General features: G+C 36.0%; 2 protein-coding genes across 2 annotated transcripts in view; one reads left to right on the top strand and one right to left on the bottom strand.

Moving 5' to 3' along the window:
• tmem163a (transmembrane protein 163a) overlaps positions 1–8867 on the bottom strand; it is a 28261-nt gene extending 19394 nt beyond the window's left edge. The window contains exons 1-2 of the mRNA XM_016237700.1: positions 8601–8867; positions 4977–5096 (exon numbers count right to left, since the gene is read on the bottom strand). Coding sequence (XP_016093186.1) covers positions 4977–5096; positions 8601–8790 — 310 coding nt within the window. The 5' untranslated portion in view covers positions 8791–8867. The remainder of the gene's footprint in view (positions 1–4976; positions 5097–8600) is intronic.
• Positions 8868–8919: 52 nt separating this feature from the next.
• Positions 8920–13404, top strand: acmsd (aminocarboxymuconate semialdehyde decarboxylase). Its single transcript, XM_016237716.1, has 10 exons — positions 8920–9045; positions 9640–9684; positions 10853–10949; positions 11140–11189; positions 11456–11692; positions 11833–11926; positions 12181–12276; positions 12413–12585; positions 12835–12933; positions 13063–13404. Exons 1-10 carry the CDS (start codon positions 8989–8991, stop codon positions 13123–13125), a joined length of 1011 nt encoding a protein of 336 aa, XP_016093202.1. The 5' UTR covers positions 8920–8988; the 3' UTR covers positions 13126–13404.
• The last annotated feature ends 124 nt before the right edge of the window (positions 13405–13528 follow it).

Raw genomic sequence — 13528 nt, 5'->3', positions numbered from 1 at the left:
CATCTAATTATGCAGTATCTGACTGAAGAAACAGCACAAATATTACATTTCATCTGTATCTAACTGCCAAAAAAATGCACTGTTTAGCATTACTAATCCTTTATGCCAAATATACAGGCAAGTAAAGGCTTGCACACATATCACATGTTAAAGGCATGTTAACAATGCATTTTCATGCTAGTCTATTCAGCTGAACTACTAAACAAGACTGGAGTGGAGAATACAATTTCCTAATGAGAAACATCATATATATTCCACCAAATCTAAAATAAGTACAAAGGAAGACTTAAATCTTCACACAAATACTGCCTTAGATAAGAGTTTTCAGCTCTCTTTAAAAATATATGAGAACAAATGAGACATTTAAGTAGAACAAGGGGATTTATGCTGCTGTAGATGTGTGTAACTTAAAGGATCAAATAAATTAGTCATGGAAAAAAAACTGTAATAAAAGAATTGTTTCAAATACTGTTCATTAACAGTAAGTAATTTAGTGTGACTTGAGAGAAACATTTCTCTTATTTAATCCTTTCCTTAAAAGATGAAAATTACTCAAACTTTGCCATCACTTACTGAGAAGCGAACGTCTCAGTAAAGATAAGTTTACTTAAGAGAAGTAGCAATATCCAATTAAAAAAATATATCTTTCTTGTGAGTCAGATCTGGTCAATGAATCGTCAATCCAAATCACAAAAATTCAGTTCTCAAGGTCATTTCACTGATTCAATGATCAACAACATAACTCAATATGATTATCACTGAATAACAACTTTGAAACTTCAGTCTGTTCATCACACAAAGCTATCGTATGGTTTTGGATGACTCCGAATATTCTGAATGTATAAGATGGACCATGTTTATGATACTGTTATGGTGCTTGTGCATCATTTTTTGAAGCTTGAAAGCTCCAGTCCTCACATCAGTCAAATTATTTTGTGTTCCATGGGAGTAAGAAAATCATAGAAGTTTAATAAGACATGAGAGTGAGTACATGATGACAGAATCTTCATTTTTGAATTAACTATCACTTTAACAATTGCTGAAATGTTCCACTAGACTAGAGAATATCTTGACTGACACTGAATGTAAAGTTAGTAGAGCATGCAAACAGTTCCTGCTGTAAGCCTCAATAAATCTTGGAGCTTTCCAAATGAGCGGCATTGCCTGAACACATTTTTTATAATATATTTTCCCAAGAGTTTCTGTGAGAATGTTTTCAGATCCAGCATATCATATGGTTTCCCAACTCACTTGCATGAAATATCTGAAAAAGTATTCCAAACCACAAAAACAAAGCTGGGTGTTCATCTCCTCAGAATCCAAAGACGGTCACAAGCCCCACACCCCTGGCATCACGAGAGTCATATGATGTCTGTTCGGTGAAGAACGATTCTTTACAGTGTAAGTGTGACTGTGCGATATAAGAGTGACAGTGTAGTGACTGCTGCATCATTACATGTTACAAAACACAGAGGACACACCATACATTCTGTTTAGCATGAGACATTCAGATTGCTCGTGGACAGCTGAGCCATGGGCTTTACAATGAAATCAACTGGTACAAACTGAAGTCACAGTCAATGTTGCAGCTTTTGCAAAGTTCACGGTCGTTGATAACACAGTGAGTATTGTCATGTCAAATGTCCGACAACCATACACTTTATCACTGAAGACAACTCGTGATAAGCACACTGTCTGCTTCCTCTGCCAACTTCCTTTTCTCTGTTAATCATCATGTTAGCCTATGACATAAAGATTAAAAATAGACAGGGATGATGTAATGACAAAGCATGTGTAAGTATGGTTTCAGGTGTGTGTGTTTGAGAGGTAGAGGTGAATGTAGGTAGATAAATATAAAAACCTAAAAGCTACAGTCCCTCTGGGATGAGAAATTGCTCTTTGCCTTCATTACAGGGTCATGGTATAAATCTTCATTTTTCTCAGCTTTCACTCTCAAACAATTCCTTCTCAATTCAATTTTACCTGCTCTTTTCACAAGACATATGGTTCCATACCAACGCAGCTTTACATAGAATAATGCCTTGCAACCTTTAATGATTGAGACAAAGGCAAAAATTAAGATGATTAGATAGAATGAAGAAGAAACCTTCACTCTTAAAAATAAAGGTGCTTCACGATGCCATAGAAGAACCTTTTTGTCTAAATGGTTCCATAAAGAACCTTTAAAATCTGAAGAACCTTTCTGTTTGACAAAAGGTTCTTTGTGGTGAAAGAAGGTTCTTCAGATTATAAAAAGGTAAGAAAGAGATGGTTCTTTCAAGAACCTGTGACTGAATGGTTCTTTGTGGAACCAAAAATGGTTCTTCTATGGCATCGCTTGAAGAACCTTTTGAAGCACCTTTATTTTTAAGAGTGTTGGCAGTAAACAAGACTCATAAGCTGGGGAGTCATCGTCATCTGGCAAGCAAATACTGAAACGTCCTGTAAACCCTTTACATTTACTCCTTCGCTTCATCTTTGTGCATGTGCAAAAAGGCTTTATCTTCATATTCTATACTGTGTTTCAATATGATATATTGAAACCACATTTATTTTTTGTCCTAGTCCTAGTTATCTCTAAATCAAGGGTGTGAAGACAGAAAAAGCATCAAAGAAACAAAGTTGCTTGTCAGTTCTCAGATCAACTGTATAGATGTCAGTGAGCTTTGATATTTTAAATGAGCATCTGCTGCACAAATGTTACATCCACCCCCTTTAAAATTAGCAACATTCCTTTGCTGCATTTTGCCTCAGTCTCATGAGGAGTTAAGAGGCTAAAATCAAGAATGTTTTAATGCCAAGGATCCCATTGAAACTGACACCCTCCTAAGTTTTAAAGGCAGCTATAAATCTATAAGGCATGTGAAAAATAATATGTATGATATTATAATTAAAACATGCATTAATAATTGCCATTTATTTTTCATTGTACTAAATTCCCCAAACAACTGTTACTTTTTATTTATTACATAATTTGAAAAATCTGAGAAACCTTTAATTTGTATTTTTTTAAGACCATACAAATTAAAGACAACAGAGGCAAGAAAAAAATTCCCAATAAAGAATCAATGCAGACCATTACTGAACATATACAAAAAAGAGAGCGATATACTAAAAAACAAAGAACCACAAAAACTACAAAACTGTACGCATACAACTTTTTTATACATTGTGTAATTTCTTTCTGAGAACATCAACGCTGGACCGTTCAGACCAATGTTGTGGCACATTGCCACATCTTAAACTGTATAGCAATTCAATCTATAAATGGCTTAAATATAGTTGTCTCCATGTATTAAGCTTGCATAGCAAGAGTGTTTTAACACTGAATAAATTACACACATTAGCTTTAAATAGCAGCAGGTGCTGATGTTTTCTGCTTTAAAAGTTTTCACCTGACAAAAAGCACACATTTAAGGTAAATTGATTTTTGGAATATCACTTGAAGTAGGTTTCACAGAAACTTTGTATGCTTTATCAATAAATTTTTAGGAAAAAACTCTTACTTTACTCTTACGTTACTTTATTGCATAATATTTATAAATAGATAAAAATACAAATAAATAGATAAAAATACAAATTAATTAATTAATTATTACATAATATCAAAAAAATATATTTTTTATTACTATTTATTTTTTATTTGTTTGTTTATTATTTTATACCTCGGGTATAAAAAATAAACAAATGTAACTGTCTATTTTCTAACCAAAAAAAATACAAAAACAAATACAAAATGTGTTTAACTCCGGAAGCAAAAACCTCTGCTCCATTAAATCTTTATCATGAAATCTTTGTCTTCTAACTCAGTGGTTCCCAACCCTGGTCCTGGAGGCACCTCAACACTGCACATTTTGCATGTCTCCTTTCTCTGACACACCAATTTCAGGTCTTGGAGTCTCTACTAATGAGCTGATGACCTGAATCAGGTGTGTTTGTTTAAGGAGACATGCGAAATGTGCAGTGTTTGGGTGACTAACTGTCACGTTGCTACTGTGTTGGAGCTCAGAACAAGGAGCATATCAATAAGGAGAGTTTAATGACTTCACGGGAACCAGGAAAACCACACGTAGCTGAGAAGTTTGACACATACAACACCAGACAAAGAACTAAGAACCGGGAACACTTTAAATACACAAGACATGACGAGAAACACCTGGAACTAATGAAACACAATAACATGAGGGAAAACACAGCTGGAAACAAATGGGAAACAATCAGGGAGCAGGAACAGGAAAACCAAATAAGGGGATGGAAACACATGGGGAGCAAAACACACGGAACAGAGTCTGACACTAGTATTATCAATATAATGGAAAAAAGGTTTCCTGTAATTACCAAAGCACACCTCAACTACTAGTAAAACCCAAAATATTTAAAAACTATAACTCAGTAGTGCCAACTATTCGGACTGCCTACACTTGATCACAGTGACCAGTTCTAGCCTAAACTTGAATTTACTGAAGACTGGCTCTGCCAGTTCTAGTCTCAACTAGCTGCCCATCCTGATGGATGCCACTGGCAGTTGAAGCTAGCCAGGGCTTTGACTCAACAGCATAAGGTCTGGTCCACATTGCAGCTTATTTAAGCCAACAACGGCCCACTTAGGAAGATATTTAACTGAAATGTAATGTGCTATTTAGGGACCATTTAATTTATCTTAATTTCAATATACCACAGTAATAGACTGAAAATAAAAATAGACATGAAAAAATTTTTTTACAGAGACATCACTGCAAACGGTTGTACTGAAAATGTGTAATCAGAGAAATCATAATTCAGTAAGCCAATCAGACTGAAGCTTGCCAGACTGAGAAAGTAGTATTTTCCAGTTTTGTGTGTAATATGCACAGTCAGTCAGTTAACAGACTGTGGGCGGTCTGTGGGTGATTGAGATTACTTCTAACCTAAACCAACGGAACATCCTGAAGGCTGCCTGCCTGCCACAGCCAGGAAAAGCATCACCGTGAACTTACTGAAGCCTGCCACAGCCAAGATGAGCGTCACCACAATGGAGATCCAGGACACCCACAAAGCTTTCTTCCTGTAACTCTGAGCTTCATGAGGCTTCAGGCGCATGCTGCTCTCCAAGAGACCTGTCAAAAGAGTAAATAAAACACTGGTTAAAGGCCATACGATTAAATTAAGTGCACTAGGAGAACAAACAACAGGCTGATTATTTACTCACTAGACCATGACAGGCATTGAGCCTGAGGTGGGTAGCAATATTAAAGAGCTTTATGTCAGACACAAAGATGAGCAGAAAAGAATCTGCACTGTCAGAGGGGCATCGGCTCTGTGTTTAATTAGCAGAGCAATATGGTTTCAACAAGATTTAGGTGCCACTAATAAATTCTGTTTATCATGTATTAAGTCACAAAGGATATGACTTTAAAAGCTGTAGCTAGCAGCCCTGGGAGATCTTTAGCTATTGGAAGATCCACCTCAGAGTAAAATAAAAAAGAAACAAAGAGTAAATTAAACATATTAAAATGTATTTGTGACTTTATATATCACAATGAATTTATATCTTGCCGTTTGACTTCATATCACACAATGTACAGTATCATTCAAAAGTTTGGGGTTCGTAAGATTTTTTATTTTTGACAATTATTTTATGCTCACCAAGGCGTTCATTTTTATCAAAAATACACAAAACAGTCTAATATCACAAAATACATTGCAATTTAAGATAACTTTTTAAATACGTTTTAAAATGTATTTTATTCCTGTGAATGCAAAGCTGAATTTCCAGCATCATTACGCCAGTCTTCAGTGTCACATGATCTTTCAGAAATCATTCCAATTTGCTGATTTGCTGCTCAAGAGACATTACTAATTATAACCAATGTTGAAAACAGTTGTGCTGCTTAATATTTTTGTGGAAACCATAACACATTTTTTTCAGGATTCTTTTATAAACAGGATGTTCAAAAGAACAGCCTTTATTCAAAACAGAAAACTTTTGTAATATTATAAATGTCTTTACTGTCACTTTTGATCAATTTAACATCTTTGCTGAATAAAAGTGTTGAATGAAAAAAATCTTACTGACCCCAAACTTTTGAAAGTGTCATTATTTTCAACTTTGCCTCACACGTATCTTTTTATATTTCACTCTGAGGCAGAAACAGCCTTGACTGAGGAAACGATATCTGTGTCCCTCAACAGAGTCTTTATCAAGGCATTATTAGAGATAAATTCTACACCACAGGTCACAAATTGAATCCGTGAGTGTAATTATGAACAAGACTAAGTGAACAGAATCAGCAGAACCTGTTGACTGTCTATTGTGTAGCATCCAAGCAATGGTCATATTGTGCTGTGTTTGCCAAAGAGGTGAAATTCAAATATGCCTCTGTCATCTGTTCAAAATGAATGGCAGCTATGTCATGGTGACAGTGGGTGGTTGTGTATATCTTCCCCCATGCTCACCAAACTGATCTGTCGGCCTGTGGAAGTCACATGCTGAGGGTTATGAGCACAGAGTCAATAGGTGGTCAGTCAGTGTGATTGCAAGAGCTGAAAAACAGAGCTGGGGAATGTGGCCACTCACATGATTTAGTCAGGATCGCGAGCATGATTTGCTCTCACACAAATGTAACCCATAAGTTCCAAACTATTTCATTTCTGAACCAAAAACACACTCCAGTCAAGCTGAACTTTGTTCATCCAGATCTGTTACTACACAAACCTTTACACACAGTGAGTTTGCTCAGTTTGTACTTTCCCATGCAAACTCTAGACTATACAGTAGGCACATAAAATGAGCCGAAACTCAACATAAAGGTCTTTCCCCCACTCCTTCTGTCTGCTAATCATGTGGAAGCAGGACATCCACATGACCCAACATTTCTTCCATGCATAATAGGGTTTGCATGAAAGAGAGAGAAACATTCCTCGTAATGGCTTTGTATCACTGAGATTAAGCAGAAAAAAATTACTAAATTAGATTTTTTTTTTTTAAGTCTAAAACAGTAGTGCCAACTGGTCATGGTGGCCTCAAGTTTATACTTACTTTATGTGCCAAGAATTTACTGAAGGCTGCCAATGCCAGTTTTATTCTAAACTATCTGTCCATTCTGATGGCTGCCAATGCCGGTTTTAAGTAACTGCAATTCTTGAGCAAACAGACTTTTGACTAAATGATAAAGTTTGGTCTGCATTGCAGCTTCTGTCTAAAAACCGCTTAGGAACAGACTGTTTAAGCTATGTAAAGTGACTAACCACATATTGTATTCTTTTTATGTGACCGTTAGGGTTGGGTTTATCTGAAATAAATTATACCAAAATAGTAGACTAGCATGAATTTTTAAAAAATAGAAATAAATAAATAATCCAAGTGCTGAGACCGTAAATAACAGACTGCTACTTTTTAACTAAATCTCCTATTTCTGCTTCTTCGTTAATTTGTATTTTTCTTAGGTTGCTTAGTCTCATTCTAATGCCCCCACAATTTCACCAGTGGAGAATGACTCAAACGGATTGCACAGGAGGATGCTACAGCATACAGCCACACTCAGATCCTGCAGGTGCAGAGACTAATGCTGCTTCTAAGAGTAGAAGTGCTGATATGAGATCAGATGCTCCTCTAAACAGCTCCACTGGAGGTGTGAGTCAGCGTAGATTCAGTTTGAGTAGTAGCAGAAACAAAGTTTCTAGTCTTTTACAGTGGGTGCATAACCATCATAGATGGCCAGATGTAAACTTTGTAGTCTTTTTTTGCAATCACATGCAGGTTAAAAAAAGCTTATGAATGCCTAAGTTGACTGCAATAAAAAAAATTCAGAATTAAAACACGCAAATACAATTTTCATTCATTTGAATCTTGATTCATTTATGCTTTGACACAAACAATTTATAGCCACTTTCCTGTCAACTCACAAAGGTATTACATCAAATTAACAACTTCACATAAATATTAATATAGCCTATATATATATATATACTAATTAGTTATACAGAAATTTATAATAAAGGTCACAATTTGTTGTAATTGTTAGGGATTAGCCTTTCTGAATGATATACTGGAATAAATACACACAAGCCGAGTCCCTGCTGGCAACAACGTTGACTTTATATGGTAACAAAGTTTATGATAATAATATATGAACAAAATATATGCGATACCTTAGAATATTCACAAAAATATATATATTTTTTGCAAACATGAAACTTATGGAGCCGCTTTGTGGTGAAGTATCAGAATCAATGCGACACACATTGTGACGAAACTGAATGAAACAAATAAAGCTGCTCCACTGAAACAGACAGAACAATATTTTATATAATAAACAATGTCCATCTATTCATTTAAAATTGAAATGTATTTTGTTAAATTATACTCCTAAACATCTGCCACTCAGTAAAGGCTGTTTAGTCTCTGGTCAGTTTCTTAACTTAAACTGTGAGTGTTTTGTGCTCACATGAATTATTAATAGCTTCTAGAGCGCCTGCGTGTTCCACTGGACTGCAACCTTCTCCAGCATTTTAGTCTTATTCACAACATATCCCAAATAAATTACTTTAAAGTGCATTTTTGAAACAACTCTAGGAAAAGTACAGATCTGTTGTATGTTAAAGAGATGAGGCGTGTTTACCTTGGCCCTCAACGCTATCTGTGATTTTCATCTCCTGGTCCCGGTCCACATTGAAAGGATCGCCCTGGCTCCCTCTTTTGGGATGGTTCGGATCCTGGGCAGCGGCGCATTGTCCGTTTCGCACAGCCGATGGGTCCACAATAGTCGGATTGGGAACAGGGCATGGATCAGAAGTCGTACTGTCTGTCATGTTTGTTTGCTTTCTTCTTTTCTGAAATCAGATGAAGCCCTCAATATATGATCTCACGTCGCATCCAGTGGCAGCATTAAGGGTAGAGGAGCAGAGATGCGGAGATAAACGCAATCTGCCCAGCATCAGCAGTGAACATTAAGTTTACAAGACTGTCAAATCTTCAGGCCTACAATTTGAGCTCTTAAAGTCAGCAGCATGAAGATTGATATTCATAATCATATTTTACCAAAGGAATGGCCCGACCTGAAACAGGTAGGTTGCTTAAGATATGAAAGTTACCTTTAAATAATGTGTCATCATAGGTTAGCCATGCAAGATTACCTGGCTCATAACATATTTGTCAACATTTTTACATTATTTCACTTGGACGTTGCCTTGCTTCTATAAACAGGCTACCAAAGTGGATTTTGATATATTTTGGTCAGCTGTACATTTGTACTCTTTTCCCCAGCATTTAATATACAGGAAATGTCTAAATATAAAGAAGAAATCTGTATGTCCAATTTTAGATTATCAGATGTTGATGTTAACGGCTAAACCTAAAATGGTCTTTTCAATGCTAAAAGTGTTAAACAAGACACTACTTCAGGTTTACTCTTAAAATGTATGCATCTGTTAAACATTAATGAAAGGGTTTGATCACCAACCCTGACCTTTATTGCTTGCTTATCTGAGCAAGACTCTATTAATCATTTCTCATGTCTTAACATGCAAATAAAATCAAAAATTATTTTCCATTAAAGTATATCAAATGTATTTATTTATATTTGCCATAGTAAAAGTGTAATATTATGATGTAAAATGATATCTTAAAATTCACCTTAGCATTCTCTTCATGTTTCACAGCGATATGGATATGGCGGATTCATTCAGCTCCACCATCACTGCAAAGTAAGTTTAACATTCTAATACACCCTTTACACACCTGATCATTGCTCATGGAGAAAATCAGCTCAGTCTGCAGTTTAGTGGGATGATGGTGGAAGAAGACCAGCTGGACGGAAAGGGTTCTGCATGCTTGGCCATAGATCCAGCTGGCATGATCTCTCGCGAGCTCTTCCAGAGAGAAAGCGTGAGTGTGTGAGAGTATGTTACGACCCCCATGAGGAATGAGTGGACAGCAGAGACAGATCTGATCCTCCACTCAGAGCAGGAGGATGTTAAAGCTTCTGTCAGCCTCTTTATACCTGCAGTCCTTTAGAGTAATTTAATTGTTCTGTACGGTGCTTCAGCTGGTGTCTCGGGTGGTTTCTGGTCTACTCAGATGCTCAGCCTATTCTGTTCTTTGGTGCAGTAGGAAGAACTCTAAAACAGAAACACTCAAACACAAGAATAATGTACACAACTGCTCATTAAAACATTTTGATGTGAGTCACTGTAGCTCTAGCAGCCCAGTTTTTTTGCATTAATTCCTTGTCAGGCTCCACTGCTTTTCTTTTCAAACCAAACGAGCAAGACTTCCTAGAAAGCACTCATTCTTGAGAATTTTGGCAGGACAGTCAGGAGTGCTTGTGTGTGTGGAAAAAGAGGACAGCAGGCCTTCCCTGCACTCCCTGTCTGAGCAGCTGTAGAGCTCCACATGGGGTTTAGCTTCAGTAAAATATCACACTGAAATGGTTCACCTTGAGCACAACAATAGGGCTGCTGCATATATAAACACACCCACACGTAGACTTTGATAAATCTTACATTTCAGCCGTGCCTAATACATAATGTACCTTATAATAAGTAAACAACAAGATAGACTGAATGCAATAAAGATAATTGTAACAAATATTTTCATCATAATTTACCACTCTGAAATTAAATTCATATTCTCTGAACTGCAGATGAACATTGATTGCTGATGTAAAATGTGCTTGTCATGCTAAAAACTTTGCACCTGCTCCCAATCTAAAGTCCACTGCATTGAGTTACTGTATGTATTTGACCTTGCTCTCCACTGCCACCAAGTGGCTGAAAATACAATTTGTCATGTGGCAATGTGAATACCAGTGCATGGCTGCAGAAATTTCAAAATTTTCATGTTAAAAAAACACCATGGGTTTGTGTGTACCAGGGTGAAGCTAAAATGATGAAGGATGGAAAATTGTTCCGAGTGATTCAGGAGAACTGCTGGGATGCGGAGGCTCGGATTCAGGATATGGACAAACACGGTAAAGAGAGTAAAGCAGTAGCTATTTCTCAATGAAAATGTTTTGTTTTCAGATACTTTTTTTATCTAATAAATAAACAAGTTTTATATTTAAAATTCTTATTTACATTATTTGTACATTATCTGTAGACCAGTTCAACTTTATTTCATTGTTAATATTTATTACAGAGATTTGTTTTCATTTTTTTCAGGAGTGACAGTACAGGCCCTTTCCACTGTACCTGTGATGTTCAGCTACTGGGTAAGACGTAACATGAAAATTAACATGAGAATTTAAGTGATACACTCTCAGAAAAAAAGGGACAGTTTTTCATTGTGGTGGTCAAACGGTACTAATATATACACTTTAGGTACTATTTAGGTACTTTAAGGTACTGATATGTACCATTTGGGGTTAAATGAGATACAAAGAAAATCTTTTTAGTTTTTGTACCTTACGGTGCTATATATAGACATTCACCACATTTACTTCTAAATTCTTTTTTATGTTCCACTGCATTTCTAAAGGCCAAACCCCATGACACACTGGACCTGTGTGGGATATTGAATGATGATCTGGCTGCTACAGTAAAGCAATTTCCAAAGCGTTTTGTTGGGCTGGGTACTCTGCCCATGCAGGCGCCTGATCTGGCAGTACAGGAGATGAGACGATGTGTGAATCAGCTCGGATTCCCTGGTGTGCAAATTGGCTCTCATATAAACACATGGGACCTCAATGCTACAGAGCTATATCCTGTCTATGCTGTAAGTCCATTTGCTTTTAGTAGACCATGCCACAGTCACACTAAAGTATTTGGTCTCTTTGTGATTATTTTGTCAAACAGTCATTTAGCTTTGTCTCAGTTTGTAAGGCATTGTTATCAATATTTTGCCTCTTACTACAGGCCGCTGAGGAACTCAAATGCTCAATATTTGTGCATCCATGGGACATGCAGACAGATGGTAGAATGGCAAAATACTGGCTGCCCTGGTTAGTTGGTGGGTTTGACTGAGTGTCTTGCATGTGATGTCGAGGTTTTTATATTTAATAGCAGATTCTGATTAGTAAATTTAAAAAAAATCTGATTACAATTTTTTTATTATTATATATTTTTATTTTATATAAATTGTATTTTATATAAATGTATTATTTATAATTTATTATGAAAAGTTTTTAATTACTTTTGTGGTTTTGTGGAAGATTAGTACTGTACAGTATGTCATAATCTTTGTTTGGCTCCACTTTTTGACAGGTATGCCAACAGAAACTACAATGGCAATTTGTTCCATGATTTTTGGAGGTGTTTTTGAAAGATTTCCCAAACTTAAGGTCTGCTTTGCTCATGGAGGTAAAAATATTCATAGCAATTTATCATTTTGTGGATTACAAAACAACTTTAGTGAGAACCTTGAAATATAAAGATTTTTTAATTTTTTTTGCCGTTACTTGTCTTGAGGGATGTGGTATCACACTTTGGGTTCTAGGTGGTGCTTTCCCATACACCATCGGCAGAATTGAGCATGGCTTTAAAGTGCGACCTGATCTTTGTGCAACGGACAACAAGATCAACCCACGCAAATACTCCGGATCTTTCTACACCGATTCTCTAGTGCACGACCCACTTTCACTCCAGTTACTCATGGAAGTCATAGGAAAGGTAGTTATTTTAATTCTTATATCAACAGCAATACTAAATCTCCCTGTAACAGAAGAGGCACAATAATATTTAGTTAGCGATTTATATAAGGAGCTACCTAAGTGAAATCTAAGTGATGAAATGGCAAAGCTAGATGTTTCATGTGCAGGACCTTTCTATTCTGGTAGTAAAAACTGTGAAGCAATATACATACATCTCTGAGATTTTTTAATATGTGCTATTTATTTTTTGGTATTCTGTTTCTTGCAGGATAAAGTGATGTTAGGCACAGACTACCCATTTCCACTGGGGGAACTGGAGCCAGGTGCACTGATTGAATCCATGGATGGGCTTGATAGTTTGCTAAAGGTAAGATAAACAGTTATCTATCTATTTGTCTGTCTATCTGAATACACTAGGTTTTATTTTAAACATCAAATTGCAAATACACTGTGCTCGTCACTTTACATCTTATCTTTATTTTACTCTTTTGTTTAGGATAAACTGCTTTCTGGGAATGCTCTGGAATTTTTAGGTCTGTCAAGAAAACAGTTTGAGTGACTGATCAGTGTGTATCATAAGTATGTTACCAGAGAGCTGGGTCATGAGAATTAAACCTTACTGGATTTGCTTTTCTTTTTTAAATTTTTTAAAATATTTAATTAAGGATGACACCCTTCTGTCTATTTAAATTTTCTTTACAGATTCTAATCTTGACTCTTGAGAATAGTTATCAGATCTACAGTTCTCTAAAAATATATTTTCTGTTTTCTTTCCCATTTTAAAAAGGGTTTGTTAAATTGTAACAAATAGTTGGTTAAAATAAATTATGGCATTAAATAAATTGTTAAACCACAAAGAATGTGCCATATTTGATTCATATATAGCCTACACCTACAAATAAAGGTCTGCCAGGTGATACAAAATTAGTCTGATGTTTGCTTTCAATAATTAACTCAAAAGG

Source organism: Sinocyclocheilus grahami, unplaced genomic scaffold, assembly GCF_001515645.1.
Source record: "Sinocyclocheilus grahami isolate Dianchi unplaced genomic scaffold, SAMN03320097.WGS_v1.1 scaffold523.1, whole genome shotgun sequence".
NCBI lineage: Eukaryota > Metazoa > Chordata > Actinopteri > Cypriniformes > Cyprinidae > Sinocyclocheilus > Sinocyclocheilus grahami.
Note: the sequence above shows the minus strand (reverse complement) of the source record. Positions and strands in the feature narration are given on the sequence as shown.